At 43.1% G+C, this 27,995-nt stretch overlaps 1 protein-coding gene across 4 annotated transcripts in view; it reads right to left on the reverse strand.

Annotated features, from left to right (window-relative positions):
- SCHIP1 (schwannomin interacting protein 1) overlaps positions 1–27,995 on the reverse strand; it is a 610,191-nt gene that overhangs the window by 132,908 nt on the left and 449,288 nt on the right. For 3 of the 4 annotated variants that reach the window (XM_089508950.1, XM_089508952.1, XM_089508951.1), the window contains one exon: positions 10,967–11,701. In XM_089508950.1, coding sequence (XP_089365076.1) covers positions 10,967–11,701 — 735 coding nt within the window. Of the gene's footprint in view, positions 1–10,966; positions 11,702–12,323; positions 12,337–27,995 lie in introns of those variants that run through there. The other variant, XM_089508953.1, reaches the window with a different exon arrangement.

A 27,995-nucleotide genomic window follows, 5' to 3' on the forward strand; every position in this document is an offset into this window, starting at 1 on the left:
GTATCATCCAACATTCACAGCCATGACTGCATTTTGTTTGACCACAATGCAACACATAGCTCAGGACCAAGGGCACTGCAGACTATACTCATCTGGATTCAGGTCACTATGATAAATGTACCATAAACTACTTGCTAAAGGAAGCTTAGATTAATTAAACTCCAGGGTCATCAACCAATCTTAAAAGAAGGGAGAGGCAGAAAGAAGAGACAGTGCTAGATAAGATCAAGGTTGAGGACTGTTCTTCAATGGTGGCCAAGAAAATGATATCACAGGATGTGCTACAAAGGTCCATTTAGTATCACTAAAGATGCATACTACTTTAGTCAACTTCCTGGAACACTTTGTGTTCCCCACTTCCAGTTCCCAGCTTACCACCAAACTGGTTGTGTGCCACATGCAAGCCATAGAAGGATATGTGAGCAGCGGACCTACCCCGGACCTTCTGAAGTTGCCCATCCCATGAAGGTGCCGTTTGAAAGAAGCAACAAGTCTAACAAACTGTATAAGCTAAGTCTATTAAGTCTATGGGCGGGAGCTGGTTGAGTCATGATATGAGTCACTTTAACTATGCCTAGCTTTGACAACACGCTCCTCTCTAGAAAATATAAACCTGGAGAAGAGAGGGAAGTACTGACGTGCTAAATACCTCATAGTCAGTCTTCTACAGCAAAACTGAACTTGGATAGATATGTTTCTTTCTGCCCCCCCCCCCCCCCCCAACATAGTGATTTGAGACTAGCAGTCTTTTAGAGGTATATAGCACAGCAGGGAGAACTTTTTAGGATGAAAGGGAAAAAAGCTCCCTTTTATTTCTTCCCTATTCCTGAAACTTACCTCCTCAAAGGCTTGACTTCTACAGGAAGCTATCTGTAGCCTTGAACTAAAACAGTTCTGCTACAGATGAGAATACATGGCATTATTTTATTGAGGGTTTACTTGTAATGTATCCTATACTCTCATCATGAATTGTCTGAGAATAGATCTTTATGTAGCCAAAATGGCACCACCTATGTACAAGAGGGAGATTTCAGCCATCTTTGGAAACCCCAAGGTTTGCAGAAGTGCAAAATATTTTTAGAAAAGGACCCAAGGGGACTGCCCCCCCAAACCAATAAAAATTGAGCATGCTCAGTGCCCAATGAATGCTAAGTAGTGAGGGCAGTGGACACTGAGAGGCATGTAATGGATTACCTGTCTACAATTCCCCATCATTCTACTGCAGGTCCCACCGTTCTTCACTCTGCTATCCTAACAATCCATTGTACCAACCTGCTGCACTGTTATAGGATGCAAAATGTCACCCAGCTCTTCTGAAACATGGTGGGACCACTCTGCGCAGTGACAAGGGCCCCACAAAGGGTGCAACAGTATCTTTGTGCAAAGAGATCCTTGCAATAATTTAAGTCTTCCTCTGTAGTACACTATCTCTCAAAATAACAGAATTCTGCCACTGCATAGTAAGTATCACCTCTTATTTTGGGTACTAATACTCAAGAACTGTTAGATGCTAACTGGCATAATGAAGCATGTAAGCACACTTTCTTGTTCTCCCACATAGATGGGTGATACAGCTACACAGTCAGCAAAATATCTAAGTGAAATACTACCATCTTTTGCATGTGTATCATATGTTCATTTCTCTTTTAAGATACATCCTGATGGGGTATTTTGGGGTTGTGTTTTTTTTTTCTTCCAATCCCTCTGCTTCTGATTCTCTTAATTTTCTCCTTCAAATATTTAAACTCAAAATGATTACTGGGAAAAGAGGACAGGTAGTTTCAGGGAAAAAACTGTTTTTCTCCTCATGCTCAGTGGAAAGAAGAAAAATATAGCATTAATTCTTCTTCAGCTGTGATTATGTCCTTTAGATCATTTCACCTAGAGTTTGATATGAGACATGATAAACAGAAAAAGCTTAGGAAACAAAGTTGTGACAGAACCGTTAAAAGGAAAAGAACCGTATTCTTACGGTAGTGGACAATCAAAGGGAATACCAATGCAATCTGAGGCCAACGTGAACAATGTAAGAGAAAAATAATAAAGCAATTGCTACAAAAATGGATGGGAAAATACATTTTGGTTTCACAGTGTGTTAAAAAAAAAAACTTTTAAAAATTCAACTCCTAGAAATCCCCAACCACATGACCAGTAACCTTCACAACTACTCACAAGTTTCATAAAATTATCTCTCTATATAGATTAGCCTTCCAAATGTGTAAAACTACAACTCTCTTCTCCCTCAGTCAGTGTAGCTAATAGCTCATGCAGATTTTAAAAAACAACAACACTTGGGGTCCAGATCCCCGGGAAGACATAAGACATTATCTTATCAGGCTCATTGTTAAGCAGAGAATGAGCAGGACACTGATATTTATGGAAAATAATAACTCTAAGATATATGTCCTCTGATAATCACAAGTAACACTATGCTTCTAGCCAGAGAGTGATACATGACAATCTAAAAAATGTGTGTGTGTGTGTGGGGGGTGAATTTAACTGGAGAGCTGATGTAATTGGCCATTTGCTGAATGGGAACTGTTGACACAGATGCCACATTTAAGCCAAGCCAGTCCTGGAAAATAATTTATGATAACATTTTTCTACTCTGGCAGCAATGGGTGTTATGAAATTCTTTTTTTTTTAACAAGTTGAAACAAAGTTTGTTTAAAGAAGAGAATTCCTGCTACACATTGAGATAGCAAAGCATATACTGGGTGGTGCCACTTGTAACAAAATGAAGAAAAAGGCTAAGAAAACAGGCTTTTTATAACACTTGGAATTCATACAGGCTGTGGGGTAGGAGAATGGGATGTAGAATTAGAACAAAATGTTTTCATAATCAGGATTTGTTTATTACAAACCTTACAAGTTACTGATACTTTGTTATCCAAAATTGTTCATGCATAAAGACTTAAACCCATCAGGCTTAGTGGTCAATGAGAGATTTGTTTATTATATTATTTGCCATTTGTGTGTTTTAGACAGACATCATATGCTGCTGAGATGGTACTGGATGAAATTTCTAACATACATTCACAGAAGGGTTTGTACCCACAAATGTCAACTAACAATAAACTATAGGGAATAATAATAACATTTTTATGAGAACTGCATAATCTGTGAGTATGCCTTTAAAATGCACAGATGTCCATGAGAGTGAATAGAAATAAATCAAGGAACTACACTTGAAAAAGGAAAATTTTTAAAATATTGGAAGGAAAGACAAAAATGAAACTTAAATAGGTATAAGATACATAACCCAGGACTGTGGATATTTGTATTCTTCATATATGTGTGTGTGTGTGTGTGTGTGTGTGTGCCTTCAAGTCACCGGTTGAAATACGGTAACCCCTTAAATTTCACAGGGTTTTCTTAGGCAAGGAATACTTAGAGCAGTGGTTGCCAACCTTCCTAATGCCGTGACCCTTTAATACAGTTCCTCATGTTGTGGTGACCCAAACCCATGAAATTATTTTCATTGCTACTTCATAACTATAATTAAATAGGTGTTTTCCAATGGTCTTAGGCGACCCCCATGAAAGGGTCATTCGACCCCCAAAGGGGTCCCGACCCACAGGTTGGGAACCACTGACTTAGAGATAGTCTTGCTAGTTCCTCCCCCAGAAATATACAGTAGTCTGCAGCACCTGGTATTCATTGGCAGTCTCCTCTCCAAGTACCAAACAAGACTGACCCTGTCTTTAGGGTACCAGTACTTCAAATATACAATCATAAATAAATTTAGCAAAACTGCAGATCCAATTTTAAACTAGCTGTGCACACTGGTTTCAATGCCTTTTCACTTCCATTGATAATACATACAGCCTGTACAGACTGGCCAAAATAAAGCTGCTTCAGGTCACTTTGGAGGTATGCTATTTAAACGATGCATGCATCCTAAGAGGCCAGAAGCCACGCTCCAGTCCTAAGGACTGGACCATAGCTTTGGCACAGCTTCTGGCCTCTTAGGATGCATGCATCAATTAAACAGCATTCCTCCAAAGTGACTCGAAGCAGCTTAATTTTGGCCTGTCTGTATGGGCCCATAACTATGAAGTGTAGCCTTCCTGATTCCCCCTCCGCTGTGTTGCCTACTGTACGCCCTCAAAATCTACTCCTGAACATTGGGGAGACTTGCGAATGATGGAGGGCAGGTGAAACAACTTTATAGATGTTGGGAGGCTGCATCTCTTTTCATCATTGGTGATGCTGGCTAGGGTTAATGGGAGTTGTAGTTCAACAAGAACTGGAGGGCCACATGTGTAGTAAATTTTTTGTCTTTGGCAATTATCTCAGTAAGCATTTTAAAAAGACCTATGATATCAAGAACATAAAAATATCAGTGCATTCCAAAAAACCTTTATCTGCCTAAACCTGGAATATATTTAGGTTTCAAATTTATTTTTGCTTTGGGGTTTTCTCTGGCAGTGACCAACTGCTGTTCAGTTAGACTTATTCTCCAAACAACAGTTTCTCTCTCCAGTACATTCTTCAAAATGGCAGCTACTGAACCTCACACACCAGCAACTGTTATGGGTGTGGCCTCCAATTTTGGGTTAGTGGACCATACCATCCCAAAATCAGCACAAAAGTAAAAAAAAATGACTTAGTTTTTTGTGGGGTTTTTGGGCTATGTGGCCATCTTCTAGAAGAGTTTCTTCTTAACGTTTTGCCAGCATCTGTGGCTGGCATTTCTCTGAAGATGCCAGCCACAGATGTTGGCGAAACGTCAGGAAGACACTCTTCTAGAACATGGCCACATAGCCCTAAAAACCCACAAAAAACTATGGATGCCGGCCATGAAAGCCTTCAGCTTCACAAAAAATGACTTGTTTGTGACTTGCAGGTTTTCCCTTGTGTTTCGTAATTAGTACTGTAGTGTGTTTTGTCCATTTTTATGCAATACCCCCACCATATGCAAAGACTTAGGAAGGTCCATTCAATCCCAGGGGCACACAAAAGCCAGCAGAGCAATCTAAGTTCTAAGGAAAATTCATAAGATTATGTTATGGCATATTAATGAAAAATACATCAAAATAAGTAATTAATAAAGCAAATCCTGTCATTATATATTGGACTAGCTACGTGGCTGTGCCATTATTGTTTTAAACCAGAAAATTCTCCATATACTTGCATCTTCCTTTGGGATCCATGGCGAAACCATATTTTATTAACACATTTGCTATCTATCTATAGCTCACTGATCCATCCACATGATTTCTGTAATATAATAATTCTGGAAGGCCACACATTCCCTTTCCTGATTTTTGCCCTTCTTTTCCTCTGAAAATGATCCCAAATGGCTTATAAAGGAGAAATCGAAATATTTACCCATAGAGAACATAAGTAACACCTGAATGGTTGCAGTAAAATGTACTTCTTTCAAACTGCAAACCTATACATTTTTGCCCGAGAGCTAGTCCCACTGAATTATAGAGGACTGAATTATAGAGGGGCAGGAAGATACTAAAAGTGAATGACTGCCTACGGAAATTGTGTAAATGGGTGAAGTTTGGCTTCTGGGGTTATTTTTTTTAAACTTCTGAGACACAGGATTACTGGCTACAGAAAGGCTGCACCTCACAAAGACTGAGAAGAAATTCTTCAGTAGTAGCATGGCAAGTCTGATTAAGATAGCTTTCAGCTACATACTTAAGAGGGTTGAAGATGATAGCTCAAACACAGGCATGCACTAAACACATGGATGTGAATTCTACAGAAGAAGCTGAGGAAAAGAATGTGATCCATGGAGAGACTGACAGTAAATTAATAACAAAGCTTCAAATCCCAATACACCGGGTTTGGGAAATAAGTTAGGTGAGCTTCAAGTTCCAGTGCAGAAGAGTAAATATGACTTTATAGGAATAATGGAGACTGGTGGTATTAACTCCAGGAATATTACAACTGAAGGGTATAACCTATTCAAAAAGAACAATTGTGACAAAAAAAATGATGAACTGTAGCATTATATGCCGAAGACTTATACACTTATACAGAAAACCATGAGAGTGATCAGACTGGACCAATTCAGAAAATTTGGGTAAAAATAAATGGAGAGATAAATAAATTAAATATTGTGGTAGGATAGTATCATCCAAAATCCACAAAACAGTGATACCTTTACTGTGCAACAAAAATGCACATTATATATGCTGCAAGCTTTTGAAGTTCCACTGGCTTCTTCATCAGGCAAAGGTGTAAAAATGATACATGATGTTAGTCATAGCCCTGCATTTGGTCAAGAATTGTTGGTGTCATCAAATCAGATGGTATGGAAAGGTATTCATGCAGGTGCGTCCCTCCTCCTTCTGGTCATGTGGGTACTGCAATATTCAGTCCAGGAAATAAACTTTAAACTCCATTAGCAAGATGAAAAGCTACTGCCTTTGAGATCCAGTTTGTCTTGAATCCTTTGTGAGGCTACAAGCACATTTGTTAGGAAATGAATCCTGAAAGTCTCAGAAATCTCAAAGATGCAAGAATTAGTGGTTATGGGGACTATGGAGCGATACATACCGGCAAAATGTAGCGTGGTGGCGGCGGCAGTAGGGTTAGGGAGCATGCACCATTTAGACGCTCCCTAACCCTAGTATGTACTAGGGTTAACCTAGTACGTACTGGCAGCGCAAAATGGCGGCACCCTGTCTACACGGGCACTGCCATTTTGATGCGACGGATGCTTAGCGTCCGCATGTCCTGGTGCATTTTTGATGCCACAAGTGCGCCATTGGCAGATTGCGGTGTCACAAACATGCCGCAAGAAGAACCCGCTTTTTGCAGGTTCTTTTTGCCCCGCAGGGAAGCCCCGCGGTCTGGAGGGTGCGGCTTCCCTGCGGAGCAAACCAGGGTGGCGGGAGGCTGCCCTTTTTGAGCAGTCTGTATCTCACCTATGATTACTTTGATATCTGCTGGGAAACTAACTTTGCTAAGCATAGGCTGTCCAATACATTCCTGATGTGCCTTTCAGATAATGTCCTATTTCAACAGGTAGAGGAAGGGAGATCAGCAGTGTTGGATTTGATCCTAACTAACAGGGTGGAATTGGTCACTGGAGTCAAAGTAATCAGCCCTTTATGGTAAAGCGACCATGTAATGCTAGAATTCACAATTGTGGGACAGGGTAAAGAAGAGTATAGTCAAACATGGACTTTGGAATTCAGGAAAAGTGATTTCAACAAGTTCAGGAAAATATTGGGTGGAACACCATGGCTAGACATGCGAAAGCAAAAAGACATTCAGCAAGGGTGGGAGTTCTTGAAGAGGGAGTTAGAAAAATCAACAACAGAATTCAAAATAATCCCATGAAGGAGACCTTGAGTAAAGGGCCCCAGGGTTCTGTCCCAGGGCCATTGTTATGTGCCTTCAAGTCATTTCTGATTTATGAAAACCCTAAGGCAAGTATATTCCATCACAAGGTTTTCTTGCCAAAATTTGTTCAAAGGAGGTTGCCTTTGATTTCCTCTGAGGCTGAGAGAATGTAATTTACCTGAGGTCACGCAGTGGGATTCCATGGCTGACTAGGGACTTTGAAGTCGAAGGCTTTCATGGCTGGCATCCATAGTTTTTTGTGGGTTTTTTGGGCTATGTGGCCATTATGGCCACATAGCCCCAAAAACCCACAAAAAACTATTTTTATCAATTACTTAGATGACAGAGTGGAGGGAATCCTTATCAAGTTTGCATATGACACATAACTGGCAGGGGTGGTTAACAAATTGGAAGACAGGAACCTAATTTAAAAGGGCTAGGTAAACTAGAAAACTGGGCGACAATAATTAAAGTCAATAAAACAAACCCCAAATCTTACATGTAGATCACAAAAACCAAATGCAAATATATGTGAAAAGGATCTTGGGATTATTGTTGGTCATAAATTGAAGATGACCCAGCAGTGGGATGATGTAACAAAGAAGGCAAATGCTACTTTAGCCTGCATTAACAGAAGTATAGTTTCCAAGCTGAGGGAAATAATAGTTCCACTAAATTCTGCATTAGTCCGGCCTCATCTGGAGTACTGTTTTTAGTTCTGGTGCCTTATTTTAAAAAGCTGGAGCAGGTTCAGAGAAGGGCAATGAGGATGTCAGGAGGCATGGAGAACAAAACATATGAGGAAGACCTGGGTATGTTGAGTTTGGTGAAAAGAAGAGTGAAGGGGTGACATGATTGCACTCTAAATACCTCAAGGGCTGTGATAGAGAGGAGGTGGCAGGCTTGATCTCTGCTGCCCCAAAGGGTAGAGTCAGGTCTAATGGGTTGAACATGATTGAACATGAGAAGGACTTGTTGACAGTAAGAACCATTTGGCAATAACAGCTACCTGCTGGGGATACTTTAGCTGAAGACCCTGCAGGCCTATGAGGCCCCTTTCGACTCAATGATTCCACAATTCTATGAATTCATTTGGCCTCAGTTCTGAGTAGACACATATAGCACTATGTGTTGCGAGCAACAATTCATAAAATAAAAATAACAGACCATTAGAGTCAAACGTTAGCTATAATAAAAATAAGTCTAAGAAACAAAGAGATCTTCACTGGGAGGGCATTCCATCATTTTGGCACCACCAATGGTCCTCTTCCATCTGATCTCATGTAAAGTTAGGATGAGCCTCTACAGCTGAGCCTGTTTGGAAAGGTCAGTGTGGGGGAAAGCATCTCCTTATATAACACTACTGAATCCATTTCCCAGCAACTTTATCCAAGACACAGCATGTTCCAGAAATGCTATACATGTGAATTCACACAAGTACACTACAATGAGATGTTCTTCCATATTTGAACAACCACTGCCAATTAACTACACTTCAAACATAATGCTTTTCTGCAGGGTGACTTCTTGTGTTCTCACTGAGTGATATCCTTGGCTGTGAATGTGAGAACCATCCTTAGGATATTCTAGTTTCAACACTGCTTCAATTGTGGGGGTCCGATTCTCAAGGAACGACCAAAGTTCATAGTTAAGTAATTTATGGTTAAGTGCAACAGACCATTCAGGGTAAGACTTCTAGTCAAAGTAACTCATTTCTGATAAGGTCTCCAATTTTCAATAGGAAATGTTGTTTCTGAAGAAGAAATATCCAGCATGAAATATGTAATGGTACAGTCATATCACAAGAGTGTGCCATATCAGTTTCTAAACCTTTGAATCATTTTTCAGGAGACATGTATAATCTGAGGAATATTTTGGAGGAACAAAACACATGTTGTTTGTTGACATGTTCATTTATTTGTAGAGCTAATGTAGGACCTTTCTATAGTAGGCCTGACTTCAAAGTCTTCCTTAGGATACCAGGACAACTGTATGGGACATTCTGATCATTATGAAATTCCTCCTTGTCTTAAAGAGTGGCAAAAGTTTTTTTTTAATTCAACCTACAACCAGAGGTGTGGATACACAACACCATCCAAGATATTTGTAAATCTAGAATATAAATAATATTTTTAAGCAGTTTGGAAGTAATCTGTTTGCAGAATGGAAAGCTTGTCACAGCAGCATACAAAGCCAGGCATTGCAATTCTTCAGTTATCTCTCTAAATTCTTATCTACAGACAAAATAGTCTTTTCACAAATACATAAAATCTCCAGAACTACAACATATTTAAAATGCAGTGTCATCAGCATCCCACATAGTTGAATTTAAACCTCACAAGGTTTATTGTTAAAGTGACAAATGCTGGTTGTACAGCTGGTATTATCTGACTTTGTACTTGAGCTCCCCCAGGATTTTAAAATACAGACACAGAACCCAAAGAGACATGTTATTCCCTTGAATGTAGCAGAGATGCCCCCTTCTCCACATTTCTACTCAAAGTGAATGCTGGGACAGGTGTGGAAGGATGGATGGGAAGACCAGCCTGGTAGCAGCTCATAAAAGCAAACATAGTGACATTGGAGGAGAATGCGAGGAAGAGCTGGATCTTCACAACCAGTTTTATCCTATTAAGAAAAGAAATGAAACAAGTCCCCTTTCCTTTGCCTTTCTCTTGCTGGAAGCAGCTATGCCAATTATGCTGCAAAATGAAGTTACTTATCCTCATGCCCTAAAGTCAAAGTGCTCTGCACCCAATCTCCAGAAACTGGAGGCTCTGGATTTTCTCAAATCGCACCCAAAGGCTAAGTACCAACATGACAAGCATATTGTGATGTTAGCATAGTTGTTTGCCTGACTAAAGGAGGCATCCCAAACAGGCCAAGGTGTACATTACCAAGACAACTGCAACTATCACTGCACCTCCAAAAACCAGATGCTCCACTGGAAAAGAGGCATCTAAATAGTGCAGAACCCTTTTGCTGGGGCAAAAACACCCCAGGACATGTACCAGACTGGCTATAATTCCTGCTTTGTTTTCTGGGTTCCCCCTCCTTCTCCTCCTTTGTTGCCACCCACACTGTCTGGCCTTTTTGAATGCAGCCAGGTGTCCCTCAGATAAGTCACAGGAAGTAGTTTGGAGTCCCCTCCCTCATGTTTTGCAAACAAAGGGTCACTAGCTCCATTCCTTCTTATTCCTTAGTCTATTAGGCCAGGCTCTGGTCAAGCAACTCCTTCCCTTGCTGAACAAAGGGACAAGGGACAGAAATTCTCTTTTCAAAGCTGAGTCAAAGAAACCCATTCTCTGTGTGTGTGTGTCATCCACAACACACACACATTATGCAGCTTCTCTGCCTGCATCACTGTTGGCGACATATCCAGAGGGAGCCGAACCCAGACCATCCCAGCCCAAGTCACCAGAGCTGCCCATTTGCACATTGCCTTCTATGGGAAAGGGAAAAAGCTCTCCCTGCAGCAAGGGAAGTGACTCACCATCTCCTCTCGCTAACTAACAATTCCACTGACATTAACACTTCCCTCCTCAGCTCTCCCCTTCACACACAGGCATCTCTTTGAAGATCTGCACAGATTGGGGGGGGGGGCTGTGTGTGTGTGAATGAATAATGGGAGGAGGGGGGGAAAGAAGCTACTTACTGAGGTGTAGTTGCTCTTCTGGTTCTTTTGGCTCTCCTGCTCTTGGAACTGCAGCCCGGCCAGATGTTTCTCCAGCGCTTCCCAGTCCATAGTGGGCAGCTGGGGCTCCTGCTCTTTCAAGCCCGTCCTCCCTCCCGAGGAATCCTCCAAAGGGGGCAAAGAAACCAGGGGGGGAGCCCCATTGCTGAGCTTGCCCCCCGGGGGAGGCTGGGCTTTCTGGAGGCGAGGGACTCTGCCATAGCCCCCGACCCTTTTGTGCCCAGTCCTGCGGCTCAGGGGCACCACCACGTTGGCATTGTGCCGGAGGTCCAATGGATGAGGATGCAGAGGGTGGCTGTGATGGTGCTGGAGAGGATTTGGGTTGCCCTTGGGGGCCGGGGGTGGCATGGCAGGGATGGCCAGGCTGGCACTCCTCACCTCCTCCAGCTCCTGGGCTAAACTCCTCCTGGCAGGGGCGGTTTTGCCATAGCAGCGGGCATCGCTCCCAGCCTCCTCTTCCTCCCACACATCAGGCTCTTTCCTCTGGCTGTAGACCTGGAAGTTCTCGCCTTCCTCCTCCTCCTCGTCTTCGTCTCCTTCCTCTCCCTCTTCCTCCTCGGAATCCCCCAAAACAGCCAAGTCCAGGCTGGTGGGCGAAGGGGAGGATTTGCATTCCGAGCAAGGGGTGACTTTGCTGGAACTGGATTCCGAACTGGAGCGGCTGCTGCAGGGGTCGCTGCCTAGATCCATGCCATCCTGGAGGGGAAGGAGACAAGGAGAAGAAGAGAAACCCAGCAAGGCATCAGAGAAAAGGAGGGAGCAAGGAAGGAAGGAAGGAAGAGGGAGGGAGGGAGGGAGGGAAAACATAGAGACTTCTTTACTTGCTTCACTCACAGCCCAGCCAGGCACTCAGAAAACACCAGCCACCCGATTGCTCTGCTGGCTCCAAATGCTGCCAGACTCTTAAAGGGGACTCCGAAAGGGAGAGGGAAAGGCAAGGAGGGGCCAGGCTGGAGGTGATGGGGACAAGAAGAAGAAGAAGAAGAAGAAGGAGAGCCCCAAAAGATACAGAGAAGGACAAGGGATGGGGGGACTTCTTTCCCAGCCAGGGACGGAAACCTCTATGCCCCCCCCCCCCAGATTGTTCTGCTGGCTCCAAATGCCAGGCTCTTCTTCAAGGAGGAGACCCTAAAAAGGGGCGGGAGGGAAGGAAAGGAAGCAGCCTCGCCTCACCGCCCCTTCCCCAAAGTTTCCCTCAGAACTAGCCCCTCTCCTCTCGAAGGAGAGCCTTCCGAACTCTGTCCAAAAGGAGGAGGAGGAGGAGGAAGGGAAGGGGTCTTTCCCTGGCGCAAAGCAATGCAGCCCTTCCTCCACTCACCAGCCAAGGAAAGGCTGCTTCCACACTGGAGCAATGACCCGGTTTGGCCCCGCTTTTAACTCTTTGTCTGGCTCATGGCTACGGAATTCTGGGAGTTGGAGTTTGGCTCTGCTCCGCTCTGGGCCCCACAACAAACTCCCAACTCCCAGAATTCCATAGCCTTGAACCAGACAAGTTAAAACGGTGCCAAACCGGGTCATAGCTGCAGTGTGCTCCCTCCGTCGCAGAGACTGATGCTGAGGAGGGCGAGGAAGAGCAGCTGAGGCAACAAAACCCACCCTTCTTCCCTTCTCACACAAACACACACCAGGCAAAATCCGTGGGGAAACGCGCCCACAACGCCCCCAGCTGGAGGCCTCCTGGGCCAAGGCGGGATAAGGCTTAAAAAGAAGCCAAAGGGAAGCCAAAGGGGTTCTTCTTCTTCTTCTTCTTGGCTTTTTACCCTCAACTTAGCCACAGGTCATATCAGAATCCATAATTTTGGCCCCAAACCTTGCCCTCGGCTTATATATGAGGCCGACTTATAGCTGAATATATAGGGTAGTCCATTTTGACACCGCTTTCCTTATTCTTTGTTGCCTGTGGGCGAGTGGGCTGGGTACTTCCCGCCCATTCCAGTGTCACTGAAACCCATCAATGAATAGTAATAGCAAGTACATTTCTATACTGCTTCTCAGGGCACTGGAGCAGTCCCTAAGGCAGTTTGCAATGTGTATATAAGCCAATTGCCCCCCAACAAGCTGGCTACTCATTTTAGTGTCCTACTGAAGGATGCAAGGCTGAGTCAGCCCTGAGTGCCTGGCTGGGACTGAACTCACAACCTTGCGGTTTGTGAGTGAGGGGCTGTATAGACTGGTCATTAAGGCAATGCAGGGCCCAACTCTGCCCCATCCCAGCATGACACTGCATGCCACACCACATTATGGTGCTCCTCTGGCGCTGTGTCCAGATGACAAAGCGCCAAAGGGATGCAGAAAAGCTGCAGTGACGGTGGCTATGGCACCCTTTTCGTGGAGCAGAAGGGAGCTGCTTTTTGCAGTTGCCGCAGCCCCAATCTGGCGCTAAAAGGGGCGGTCTGTACAGCCCCTGACTGGCTGCAGTACAGGCATTTAACCTCTGCGCCACCAGGGCTCTTCGATTATAATAGAGGTCCAAAAACACACCGCAGAAATAATCCTGCTTTCACTGCCCTGGCTCAGTGGTAGGGAGTTCCAGGAACTAGCTTTATGAAAGATTAAGAAGGTTATCGCATGGGGGCAAAAACGTCCCCCGATGTGTTCTAACGAGCACGAGCGCAGGCGCGCATGGAGCGTGATGGGAACCCGATGGGGCCCAGAACCCTAGTTTACCACACGGTGGAACGCCGCTGCTGCCGCCGGGCGTTCCCATCGGGTTCCCAATGTGTTCCAGGAGGCGCCATTTCTGGGAACAGTTTCAAAAGCGTTCCCAGAAATGGCGCCTCCTGGAACACATCAGGAACCCGATGGGAACGCCCGGCGGCAGCGGCGGCGTTCCACCGTGCGGTAAACTAGGGTTCTGGGCCCCATCGGGTTCCCATCACGCTCCGTGCGCGCCCGCACTCGTGCTCGTTAGAACACATCGGGGGACGTTTTTGCCCCCATGCGATAACCTTCTTAGCCTTCTTCTGTCTGAGAGATCCAGCTCCACAGCAAACAGTTCCCAGAATTCCCTAGCATCAAGCCATGGCAGTTAAAGCAGTGTCAGACTGGATTGTATCCACAGTTGGGGTCCAAAACACACTGCAGATATAATTAAGTTTGAGAGTGCTTTAACTGCTCCAGCTCAATCCTAGGTGATTCTGGGAACTGTAGTTCTTTGATACATTTAGCCTTGTCTGTGTCAGAGAGCTCTGGCGCAATGATAATTGACAGTTCCCAGGATTCTCTTAAAATATTTAAACAGAGCTATCATATCACCTCTTAACCTTCTCTTCTCCAGGCTAAACATCCACAGCTCCCTAAGTTGTTCCTCATAGGACATGGTTTCCAGACCCTTCACCATTTTAGTCGCCCTCCTTTGGACATGCTCCAGTTTTTCAATGTCCTTTTTGAATTGTGGTGTCCAGAACTGGACACAGTATTCCAGGTGGGGCCTGACCAAAGCAGAATAGACTTTAGCTTTACAGTGCAATTCTACACATGTCTACTCAGAAATTAGTGTTAATGAATTCAGTGAAGATTACTTTGGAGAAAGTGGGTGTAGGATTTTAGCTTTAATTGGTTTGTGTTTTTTCAGTACAGCATGGAATAGTTCCACTTTAGACTGTAACTCCCATAACCCACCAGTAAAATGATTTCTGTTATCAGATATCTTAAGAATTCCTTGGGTATAATTTTAGCAGACTATAGAAAGTCCTTTGCGCTTTACAGGTGTTCACTCCTCATTGCAAAGATAAATGGGAAAAAGTAGCTTGTGAAGGTTATTTTGATTTATACAAATCAATTTTTAACACACCTACCCAGAGCTCTAGGCAGCCTGCCAGATTTTTTTTCCTTAAAGTCAATCCATAGCATATAAGAAATGGCAACAGATAACTTGGCACTCATAATAATAAAGCACTTTTTCAAACAAGTCAATACTGGGAAAATATTTCAGCTTCATCCAAAATAATAGGAATAAGAATGATAAACAAAAATCCTAGTAAAGGCAAAAAAAATCACATTCATACGTCTCACAAGGAAATTCAGCTTCTCCCTCCTCCCCTCCCCCCAAACAGCCTGAGGAAATGGATGAGGTTTGCAACAAGCCCAGAAGGTCAACAGATTCAGACTTCTTATAAATCAAGAGAAGTTGCACCAAATACATCTTTGTTGATAGCAAAACAGCTGTATAACTCACATAGTACTCCCAACAGGCAGACAAACTTGTAACATTCAAGATTGCACAGCTAAAACCTAACACTTTGATCGGCATCAAAAACCAGCTGGTAGCCAAGAGAAAATGTCTAATACTGCACTAGCTCAAGAAAAAGCAGTCATGATAATATATTATTAAAGCTGAAATGCTATACCCATTTACCTGGGAAGACGTCCCACTGAAATAAATTGAACTTACTTCTAAATAGGCAGCTATAGGATCACCCTGGGATAATGTAAACACTACAGCAAGGGTGGGAACTGTATGACTTCCAGATGGTATTGGACTGCAACTCCCAGAATTCCTTACTGTTGACAGTGTTGGATAGGGCTGTTGGGAGTTTTAGTTCAGCAGCACCTGGAGGACTGCATTACTCCCACCCCTGCACTTCAGTTTCTATAGCCTATGGTGACTGGTGTCCTGTGAAATCTTAACTTTGCAATCATGTTCTTTAAGAAAAAATACATTTTTTTAAAAAAGTCACAAATCAGCTTTTTCTCAATACAAATGCTTATCCCCAATACTGTGTTTCCTATTATTTCAAACTCCAGTATGTTCAAGCATAGCTCTTAAATTTGATATCAAGCCAAAGACAGAATTCTTCGCACAAATATTCACACTGAGGCCACAAATCCAGGTGGGTGCGGCTGCCACAACTCCAGTGCAAATTGTACTGGAGTGACTGCAGCTCACTTTATCAGGCCCGTCTGTTTCGGTCCTAAGTCTTTATATTGATTTCTTTTTAAAATTTTTTAAAAATTTTTATTCAATTTTAAAAATACACAAATAAAAAATATCATACATTCCTCCATACATTCATTGACAAACAATAACAGTTAGTACAGTTACATCAATTATCCATACATTCTTTACTTTCTTTCTACTGGTTTGGAGATTATACCTTCTTGATTTATATTATCTTTAATTTAACAAAATAAATCTTCTTTCCTTTTAGGATGTTTCCATGTTATCCATTACTGTCTGAACTGATTGGTAAGAGCTCTGCATGGTTTCAAAAAGGATATTTGCAGCATTGCTTGGACAGTGAACCTGGGAGTTTTCATGCAAACCATATGCTGAACATGGACTGTTCATGGACTAATCCCAGACTGAACATGGTGGGACTGACCTCTGAATAAACATTCAAAAGACTGTAGCCTTTTTGGGATATGCTTATAGCAGATGTACACTTAGGTTACTGCACCTACGCCACACCCTTTTCTCATTAGACAGTTCAAGACTATATACTGAAAAGGTTTCCAGATGGCTCCCATATGTATGCACTATCATATCATCACTTATTTAGCTTCAGTGATCCAAAATAGACGGCCCTTTAAAGCCGCCACCGAGGCTGCTTAGGTGCAAGGTGTTTATATGCTTCATGCTCCCAAGCAGCCCTGAAGCCAACCAGAAGTTGGGTGGCCACCCAGATGTGGGTGGCTTGAAGATGCTGCAGCATAGTGTTTACACGCCACACACCACTGGAACATTTTGAAACCAGCTTCAGGCTGTGGCGAGGCTGGGAAAGACACCTCTTTCCCAGTTCAAAAATGAGTGGCTCTTTCCCGCTCCTTTTTGGGCTGGCTTCAAGGCAGGTTGCGGCCACAGTTGCCACTGCCCCAATATGTCTTCAGAAGGGGCTGCTTCAAGCTGCCCCTTCCTGCCCATCTGTTTTGCCCCAGTATCATGGCCTTTCAGACCTGGCTGGTATAAACAAAAAACAGTTGTAAGATATGAATAAGTATTTTCCAGCAGAAAATCTTAAATGGTAGTCAGACTTGTATCTTGATTATACATACTACAAAAATATTAGCTATAAATATTTATAGCTGGACAAAGCATGTTATGGTGTGATACTTTCAGACAGCCCAAGAGAGACAGCTTCTGTTCTGTACTGCATTAGGATTGATTTGTACTATCACCTTCTCAATTTTAACTATATATTTTCAAGTTTCCAAAGGTTTCCATTGTTGCCCTGTTGTCCATTGCAGTTAATAGCTGCAATGTAATGAGCTATTGTCTCAATGAGCATCCCAAAAGCAGGGGTGGGCAACTGGGTTTGTTGGAGTGGAACTACAATTAGCCCTTGCCAGCACAGCCAATAATGAGGGATGATGAAAGTCGCAGTCCAACATCAGGAGAGCCACAGTTGCCCACTCCTTACCTGAAGGAATATTGTACATACTAAATGGATAGATCCATGATTGGACCAATCTTGGGAATTAACCTCAGAGTTTGTTGAGTGCTTTCAAATAATTTCCAACTTATAGCAACTTTAAAACAAACCTATCTCAGGGTTTTCTTGACAAGATATGTTCAGAGGGGATTTGCCATTACCTTCTTCTTAGGTTGAGGGACTATGATTTTTCCAGTGTGTTTTCATGACCAAGCAGTAATTTGAACCCTGGCCTCCCAGAGTCCTAGTCCAACTATCTAACCCACTACAGTAGCTCTGTGATTAGAATTGCAGTGGATCAGTTTCAGCTGGTGAGTACTGCATATATGGACAAACTGTTAGGACAAGTAAGGAGGGCAACCTGTCCCCTTGATACTTGTCTTACTTGGCTGGTTGTCCAGGGAGAAGATGAAGTTAGATCTCAATGAATTAATGCATCTCTCAGGGAGTGAAGTTTTCCATATTTTTTTTAAATAAATGGTGCTATGGTCTCTTAAAAAAAGCCCTTCCTTGACCCTTTGAAATGTAACAATTACACACCAGTATAAAATCTTCCTTTTGGCAGCAAGGTGCTTCTTACTATCACCTTTGACTGATATGCCAGCTGTACCCCTTCCTAAAATTGGAGGAAGTAAAGAATATACTGCACATACTGGTAACCTTAATGCTGGACTTCTGCAGTATACTGTACATTGGGCAAGGGACACAAACTGTCCATAGCCACTGTAGGGAAACAAGGCAACTTCAAACTGTGTGTGTGTGTGGTCCCCCCCCCCCCTTTCTTTTTTAAATCCTGGCTTATTTCCACAAGCCATCCTTTCTTAAGCTGGTGTTCACCAGGTAACTTCCATTATCCCCAGCCAGGATTGCTATCAAAGTCTTGTAAAGCCACTATTGATATGTCTTTTCTCCAAAATAATCGACCGATGAGATCGCAGTTCCCATCCATCCAGTGTGACCATGATAGCTAGAGTTGATAGGACTTCTAATCAAACATTTCTGAGGACACTAGGTTGGGGTTTTTTGTGGGTTTTTCGGGCTATGTGGCCATGTTCTAGAAGATTTTCTTCCTGACGTTTTGCCAGCATCTGTGGCTGGCATCTTCAGAGAATGTTTGCCTGGGAAAAGTGGGTCTATATATACTGTGTGAGCCTGGGAATGCAGGAGTGATTTGAATGTGGATTGTTCTGTGCTGATGGCAGGCCTCAGGCTGGGAGTTGGGTAATTGCTGTAAACATTAGGGTCTAAACTGTAGTTAAAATTAACCTGGGATTGGACATAAACAACAAACCACAATTAAATGAAAACATTCATAAACCTCCAGTCCTCTAAGTCATGCTGGAGGAGGAGAGGAAGGTACACATGCCAAGTTAGTATACAGGAGCACAGTCCTATGCTCTATGTTATATTACCTCAGTTTTGGAGCTGCCAAGCCAGCCTATTCTCTGCTGTATTTTTGCTAGCAGGGGAAAATGAGGAAGGACCCATTTTGAGAGTCCTCTTAGTACTATTTTAGGCATCCAGAATCAAATTATTCTTCCATTATTAACAGGAGGGGTATAAGTTATGCCATGTTTAGGGCTGAAACATTTTCTAGATATATGTTATCAGGGCTAACAGACCAAGAAGGATGTGGAGCCTGCAGATCCATAGTGCTCCCTTCCTGACCACTGTTCCCCAAATGCCTCTTTTCTTCCTTCTTAGAGGTTGGAGGTCCAACCTCAGAGTGCAAGATCCCAAAGAGGTTTTTGCAAGGAGCTGGAGGGAATGGAATGTGTCTGGGAGTCACCTTCCCAAGGATCCTAGATTGCTCTCTTACTTATTTATTTCTGGAAAATACATCCTGGAAAACCACTGGAAAATACAAAGAACACACTTTTGTTAATCCCTCCCTCAACTTTCCATGCTATATTTATTATATGTGGATGAATAAATGGATCAGCATTCTTTTAGTGTTATTTTATGCAGGCATCCAACAAAGCTTATGATGGATAGTATTCTTAGATTGCCTGCCATTTTTAGGATTAGCCTCTGAAGGAATTATAAATCCAGAAGTACTGAACACCAGCTGCACTAGAGGGTATAAATATAGGTACATCCACATAATTATAAGTTTGCACTAACTTGGTGATTTATCCAATTTTTAAAATTGCAACTAATTACTAGTAGCCTATAAATATCTCACTTAAAGCTAATCTGTTTTATTATATCCTGGTTCACTGAAGCCTGCTCTATAATACAAATGTTTGGCCTTCAAAGAACTGTGTTACAAAGAAAGCTTTCCATAATGTATATTTAATCATCTTTCCATTTCAGATGCAGCAACACTTTCAAAATTTCATTTGCAAAAATAAAAAGATGTGTGTTAACAGTCTCATCTTGGCAGTCTTATAATACTGATGTCTGTATTTAGTTTGGAAATGCCAAATTTTATTATGGTCCCATAGAAGGAGGAACTCTTGCATGTATTTTCTTGGACAGAAAAAGGATATTTGTGAATTAAATTTCTAGCTATAGAATCTTACAGTTGGAAGAGATGACAAGGGCCACGCCATCCAGCCCCCTGCCATGCAGGAATACACAGTCAGTGCACTCCGAACAGATGGCCTTCTAATCTGTTTAAAAACATCCAAAAAAGGAGACTCCACTCTTTGAAGCAAAGTGTTTCACTGCTAAACAGCTCTTACTCTCAGTAAGTTCTTCCTAATGTTGAGGTGGAATCTCTTTTCCTGTAGCTTGCATCCATTGCTCTGTGTCCTAGTCTCTGCAGCAGCAGAAAACAAGCTTGCTCTATCCTCATTATAACATCCCTTCAGATATTTAAACACAGCTATCTTATCACCTCTAAACCGTCTCTTCCCCAGGATAAACATACCTAGCTTCCTAAACTGCTCCTCATAGGACACAGGGGCTCGACAGGCTACCCCTAAGGGGAGGCCTGCAGCTGCCCCTTTTAGTGCTTGATTGGGGCCACAGCAACTACATGCTGCAGCCCTGATCTCTCCACAGTGCAAAAAGGAGCCACAAAAGTGGCTCCTTTTTGCATTCCAGAAAGGGCGCCATAGCCGCTGGTGTGTAGCTTTTCTGCACTTCTTTAGTGCTGCGCCATGCAGACACAGTGCAAGAGGAGCGTTGTGATGCCATGCGCTGTGTGGACTGGTGCGCAGCATCATGCTGGCCTGAGGGCAGAGTCAGGGCATGCGTCATGTGGGCGCCATGCCCCAACTCCACCTCCAGGCCAGCTTTAATGGGAGATTGGTCGACCCCATGGGTGAAAAACAGATTGGCAAGAAGGGGTGGCTTGAAACTGCCCCTTCCAAAGATGGATTGGGGCTGCAGAAAACACATGCCACAACCCCAATATGATCCTTGTCATGGACGGATCATTTCCTGGTCAAGACGGAACTAAGAGCCTCTATCTGCGCCTCTGGGGATGGTGGACCCACTAGAATGGTCCGCCCTCGAAGGCTAATGGAACCAACTGGATTTCAAAAAGCCTTGGCGGGTTTAATGGTTGGAAATGCCGGTGACCCTGTCGAAGCTCTCGTTAACACTTGGAACACCGACATTACCAGGGCTATCGACACGATCGCTCCCAAGCGTCCTTGCCAACCTGTAAGCCATGGTATACACCAGAGCTTCGGGAAATGAAGCGAATTGGACAACGACTAGAGCGCGTCTGGCGAAAAACTCGACTCTTATCTGACAAGACTCGCCATAGGAACTTTCTTTGGTCCTATCGGGAGGCAATACGTGCAGCAAAGAGACGTTTCTGCTCTGCACGTATTGCATCTGCAGAGTCCCGTCCAGCAGAGCTGTTTAGGGTAGTAAGGGAACTGATGCAGGTACCCCCTGCGCAGAACCCTTTACTTAACCCAACAACGGCCTGCTGTGATGCATTTAACAACTTCTTTGCAGATAAAATCTCTCAGATAAGAGCTGACTTAGACACCAGTATTGTAACAGCAACAATGGACAAGGTGTCCAGCGATTCCATTAATGAGATTGTACTGGATCAGCTTCAATCTGTGAGTACCGATGACATGGACAAGCTCCTTGGTAGAGTGAGGAAAACAACTTGCCCTCTCGACCCTTGCCCATCATGGCTGGCCATCCGGGCGGGGGGGGGGGATGCATTGAGGAAGTTCCTTACGGATATTGTCAATGCATCCTTCAGGGAAGGACATATTCCATCTTGTCTGAAGGAAGCGGCTGTTAGGCCGCTTCTGAAAAAACCTTCCCTGGACCCCCTGGATATGAACAACTATAGGCCAGTATGTTTGCTACCATTCTTGAGCAAGGTAATCGAGAGGGCGGTTGTTCTTCAACTCCAAGCTGTCTTGGATGAAACGGATTATCTAGACCCATTTCAAACTGGCTTCAGGACAGGCTTTGGGGTTGAGACTGCCATGGTTACCTTGACCGACGATCTGTGTCTGAGTATCGACAGGGGCAGTGTGACCCTGTTGGTGCTTTTAGACCTCTCAGCGGCTTTTGATACGATAGATCATGGCATCCTCTTGGATCGCCTGAGGGGGCTGGGAATTGGAGGCACTGGATTGCAGTGGTTCCATTCCTTTCTCTCGGGTAGATCCCAGAGGGTGCTGCTCAGGGACAGTTGATCTAGTAAAAGGGAACTCACCTGTGATGTCCCACAGGGTGCTATTCTGTCCCCGATGTTATTTAACATCTATATTAAGCCGCTGGGTGAGATCATTCGGAGTTATGGAGCTGGGTGTTATCAGTATGCCGATGACACCCAAATCTATTTCTCCATGTCTCGTTCGTCGGCCTTGAATTCTGATGGCGTCTCCTCTCTCAATGAATGTCTTCAGGCAGTAATGGGCTGGATGAGGAAAAACAGATTGAGGCTGAATCCAGACAAAATGGAAGTGCTCACAGTAGCGGCCCCTAAACCAAGAATTGGGTTGCAACCTCCGGTCCTGGATGGGGTCACACTCTCTGTCAAGGACTGCGTTTGCAGTCTGGGGGTGCTCCTTGACTCGTCGCTCCTGATGTCGAACCAGGTAAATGCAACAGTCAGGAGTGCCTGTTATCAGCTTCGGCTGATACGCCAGCTGCGCCCTTTTCTGGAAGTAAGGGATCTTGAGACTGTTGTGCACGCGCTGGTAACCTCACATCTAGACTTCTGTAATGCGCTCTACATGGGGCTACTCTCGTGCTTGGTCTGGAAACTGCAACTAGTACAGAATATGGCAGCCAGAGTAATTTCTGGAACATTCAGGAGGGACCATATTACCCCGGTTCTAAAGTCCCTCCACTGGCTGCCCATTAGGTTCCGGACCCAGTACAAGGTGTTGGTTATCACCTTTAAAGCCTAAATGGCTTGGGTCCAAGCTATCTCCGGGACCGCCTTCTCCCCTACAATCCTCCCCGTGCACTCCGCTCCTCTGGGAGAGGCCTACTTCAGCCACAAAAATCTAGGCTTTTGACTACCTCCCAGAGGGCATTTTCCATCGTTGCCCCCAGACTGTGGAATGGCCTGCTGGATGAGATCCGTCTACTTACATCCTTAGACAGCTTTAAAAAGGCTGTTAAGATGGATCTCTTCCGGCGAGCCTTCCCGGAATAGAGAACCTGGCCTTAGAAAAACGTCTGGGAAAGATACTGCTGCTCCCACTGGTTGCTTGTTGGTACGATGTTGTTGACCTTCTGGTCAGTTTTTAACTTGTATGTTTGTTTGTTTGTTGTTGTTTTTTGTTCTGTTTTTTTAAAATATTGCATTGAATTCAACGCTTTTTTAAGGAGGGGAGGGTACCAGGGATTTTATATGTTTTGTATTTTTAACTTTGTTAGCCACCCCGATTGTTCTCAGAGGGGCAGGATACAAATACATTTATTATTATTATTATTATTATTATTATTATTATTATTATTACAATATACCTGTGATCCATCTGGAAAAGGAGTGGATAAGATCCACTCCTTTTTTGACTGAGGAAAAGCTGGCTTTGCTGGCCCCATCATGGTCCCATGTAAATGCCATGCCGCCAGAGCATCATGAAGCTGCCCACATCTGGGCAGCCACCTGACTTTTGGGTGGCTTCATGACACATCATGTCAAAACGCAGTGCTCTGAAGCTGCTTGGAGAGTGGCTTAAAAGAGCCATCTGTTTAGGCCCATAGTTTCCAGACCTTTTCACCTTTTTGGTTTCCCTCCTGTGGACATGCTCCAGTGCAACTGCTGGGGTCCAACAACCACTGTCAGCAACTCAAACGAGTCCTGGGGTTAAATCAGACCTTTGTAGCAGAGCTAGCAATTTTAGAAGCAGAAGCGTGGCTCCAAAAGCAATTGCGATAACAGCAACTGGATGTCTTCCAGGAACTGAAGCAATGCAGGAACCTCCAGGGACACTCAGCAAAGCGATGCAAGACTTCTACTGACAAAACACCAGAGAAGCCAAATCTCCCGAAGTGCTCTTTATTCACAGTGCTATCATACAAATACAGATCTCCAAAACTCCAAACCATACCAAACCAACTCCTACTACAAACCCACAAGCTATCCCTTGCAACCCCTGGGTTTATATAGACTCCAGACCATGTGGTCTCCCAAACCCAGTGAGTTCCTGTGTGTAACCATGTCATGTGTCCCCTGTGCAATCCAGACACATGGTTTCATCATCCATGGCTACGTGCACCTAGACACTGAAGTGTCCTTGAGCCAATGAGCATCAGCTGTGTTGATCAACCTTGTCCTTCTGCTGAATGCTCATGGTCAAACACACACACATCAAGCATTTCTCTGTGTGCTGTGTTTTAACCCTTCAAATCCCTGACAGTGGTATCTTTAATTTTAATAAACAAACTGATCAGATCTGATAACTTAACTGGCTGAAATGCTTTTAGCATCATACACATGTGTACATTCTCTTACACATGTTTTATTCTAGTTTGACTGAAATGAACATATAAAATGCATAGTTCCAGAAGCAGAATTCCAAAAGTAACCATTTCATATTGGCCAAAATATTGCTAGTTCTGTCTAGAGCAGAGTCCTTGAATCAGTTGGATTTGCTTACATGTTGTCTTGTCATTCATCAGTTTATTGAATGGGCCAACTCTAGCTTAGATTAACCAAACAAGATTCCAGCCATACAGCTGTGCATACTTGGATAGTATACAACTACTTGTCAATGTCTTCAATTATTCCCAGGGATTGTAGAAACAGCTATTATGCATTCCCCACACTGGCAGATAACACAGTCACTTGTACAGTATTAGTATTCAACAGAAAGATGGTTTGGTGCAACCACCAAGTAATTACGAGTGTAGATTTACACAACCACTATGCAGACACAATGGATTTAATTTATTTATTCAATTTTTATCCTGGTTTTCTCCCCATATAGGAGCCAAAGTGGTTAGGATCTTATAGGACCTTCACCATCAATTATCCTTATGCAAAGGGATCTTACAACACTTGTTCAGAAAGTAGGCTCAAGTCTATGAAAGTTCATACTACCAACTTCTGTCTTTCTCAAAGGTGTCTAATATTCCAGACTAACATGGCTGTGTCTTTAAATCCATTATCCTTGATTAACTAAAGGAGAATATCACAAAAAAATAAAAAATAAAAAATTAAGTATTACTTGTGGGCAGTGATGGCGTTTGATTAGGCCTAGCCAGCATGCTGGGAGTTGTCATCCAGAAGGCCACTATCACCCATCTGTAATCTAAACACTTCATGATATTTTGGTTCCTTCAGTGATATTATGTACCCAAACAATTGACAGTTTCATAATTCTAGGCCTGTCTTCCTCAACCCATCATCCCAACCAACACAGCCATTGAGCAAGCTAGATACAGAAGATGGGAGATACACTTCAAAATATCTGAAGTGCACCAAATTGGGGGGAACTTTCTGGAGCAAAAGGAGACAATTAACAACTTTCAGACATATCAGTTCAGGGCAATTTTATCTCTTCATCACCTTGTATCTGAAAATGGAAAGGTTCTGAGACAGAGAACTGAAACAGAGTTTGTGTGTGTGTGTGTTTGTAGTTGCCTCAGTGTTAGCATTCAACAACAGTAATTAGCTGGGAGCAAGGGCTTTTTGAATTCGTAATGGTTGTTCTTTTATGATCCTATAAAATCTAATAGTTTCATGACCATGCAGCTTAAAATCATTTTGGGAGCATTAGACTAATTACATGATCCATTGTATCTATTTATAAACTATAAAGGAATTAATGGCCATCAGCACAACCTCACATCCTCTTGGCTGAAATCTTTGCCTTGTGGTATAGATGGGTGTGAAGAGAAAAACTAAGCAAGCCTGGTTGGTGCCAGACTCTCACAGCCCAGGGAATGCTGGGGGAGGGGTGGGATGGGGGACTATGGGGAAGAAAGGATACTGTTTCTGACACCAAAATCCACAAAAGATCAATACTTTTATTGGACAACCAAAATGTACAAAATACATAACGCTTTTGAAGCTCAACTGGCTTCTTCATCAGGGAAAAGATGTTTGAAAAATCATACTGACATAAAGCAGTTGGGGGAAAGTGACATAGAGAAAGGGAAAAGCTGTAATAGAGTTAAGACAGTCTGCCAGGGGGAAGAAGTGAACAGGGTTTTGGGGAGCTGTGAATGATTAAAAAGTTCAGGGGTTAATGTCTGATTTAATTGTGCATTAATAAACTTCTGCTTGTTAAGGTCTGGTCATGCTTACCACAGTGAACCACTGACCAACACATTGAACCACATAGGGATCACCTTCCTATTCTGGATTTAGCTATTTTATTTTAATACAGCCCTTCCAATAACTCATTTTTTCTGTGGAGCCCAGATTGTCACAAAGGTGTATGGTCACTGCCATAACACCACAAACCTAATTCTTTGTATCCACTAAACCTGTCCCTAAAATATAGGCAAGCATATCTTGCATTAAGACCATATCTGCAATAAAACTATAGAAAGAATCCTAATGGATCAGACAGAAGGCCTGCCTATTTTAGCAATATGGTCAACCAGATGCTTTTGAAGACGCTCCTGATTTTGAGAATGCATCTATATGTCTTTCTCTTTACCTTCTGTCACAATATCTCAAAGACCACAAAATCAAGACATCTGAAACTTGGCATGCATACAAAGAAGACCATAGTGATGTGTGTCCCAGGTTTATTAGCTTTGTTTAAATGCATTAATTAATTTTAACCAGTTTAAATATGCCTGTATTCTGAGCATCACTGGTCTTTCTTTTTCCATTCACCCTTTCCATGAAACAATTAGAAACAAAGGTGCTGCTTAGCATGGAAGTACATATATTGGAGCATTGTTGGTTTTCATGAGGGTTAGAGACAGGGAAGGAAGACTTAACATCTTCTTTACCAGCTGCCATCCCCACAAAAATTACTCTCAGGAAACAATTAGGCTGGGGAAGACAGAGGTCCTGTGGTGCTAAATGGGTGCTTTCCATACCTTTAGTTGCGGTGTGGGGGTAGTAGGCAGGAGAAGGGAGGAGAGGCTGCGGGCCAGATCCAAAAGTGACATGATCCACAAGCCACATCTGGCTTAAGTGGTCACTAAAAACCCTTCTTCCAAGGTCACCTCCTGGGATGTTATCACTTGGATGCATCACTTGCATGCCTCACTTGGAATGACTCCAAGTGTTTGGAGACCCGATATATCATAACTGGTTTCAATTAATCCACCCACCCTTAAATATCATTCTTGGCAAGTCCAAACAGAAGCTCTGAACTGGAAAAACAAAACAGAAACAATGCCTGTCTGATGACACACAGCTTCTGATCCTTACAGTAGATGGAGAGAAAAAACCAAAATCTAGCACATGCTCAGGGGATGGGTGGGGCAACATTGTCACTAGAAAGCTTCTCAGTTGGTGTTCTACCATTGCTAATGCATCTGAACTTGCTCAGCAATCTGACTCCTTAGCTGGACAGCTGTACTGTCTCTGCTGTTATTTTTTTTAAACCTTAGCCCTGACCTACAGGAAGGCTTCCTGTCGTGTTATTGGTAAAACACAAACCTGAACCACGCAGCAGTTATGGCAGGGAGAAAACAATTGGATTAAATCTTTTGCCCACAGAATGTCATCAATGGGCCCAATTCTGAGCTCCCGTTTAGTGAAAACAAACAATAAATTACATCACAGCTATTTTAGAATTAGCTGATAAGCTTCCTTTCTTGAATAACAAACCCATCACAACAACCCAGAGCTGAAGTGATGGGGTGAAAGCAGACAGACTTGTCTTTCCTTTCTTTTTTAAATCAATGAAAACTAATTTTGTATCCTAAGTAATGTTTTTATTCAAAGATGAGTCTGATGGGAAAAGTTGAGGGGGGATGTTGTGAAGTAGTGAATCAATTTCAGGATAAAAATGTCCTGCCTGAACAAAGATAGGGCTTGATGTTTTAAAATAATTGCATTTTTGCATTTGTAGAGTGTTTGCACACCAGCATAATAAAACCAAAGCACCAGGGTAATTGTTAATATTCAACCATAGATTGCATTTTAAAAAATGTTTAGAGTCAGTTGCTCCTTTAGAAGTGAACTGTTCTATAAACAATGCTCTCTACAACTTTGGATAAGGTTACTGCTATTGAGAAGATAATAAAGATTATGCCCAATCCTT

This window comes from Sceloporus occidentalis, unplaced genomic scaffold (assembly GCF_023333645.1).
Source record: "Sceloporus occidentalis isolate IW3139 unplaced genomic scaffold, rSceOcc1.0.p SCAF_2, whole genome shotgun sequence".
In the NCBI taxonomy this organism is placed as follows: Eukaryota; Metazoa; Chordata; class Lepidosauria; order Squamata; family Phrynosomatidae; genus Sceloporus; species Sceloporus occidentalis.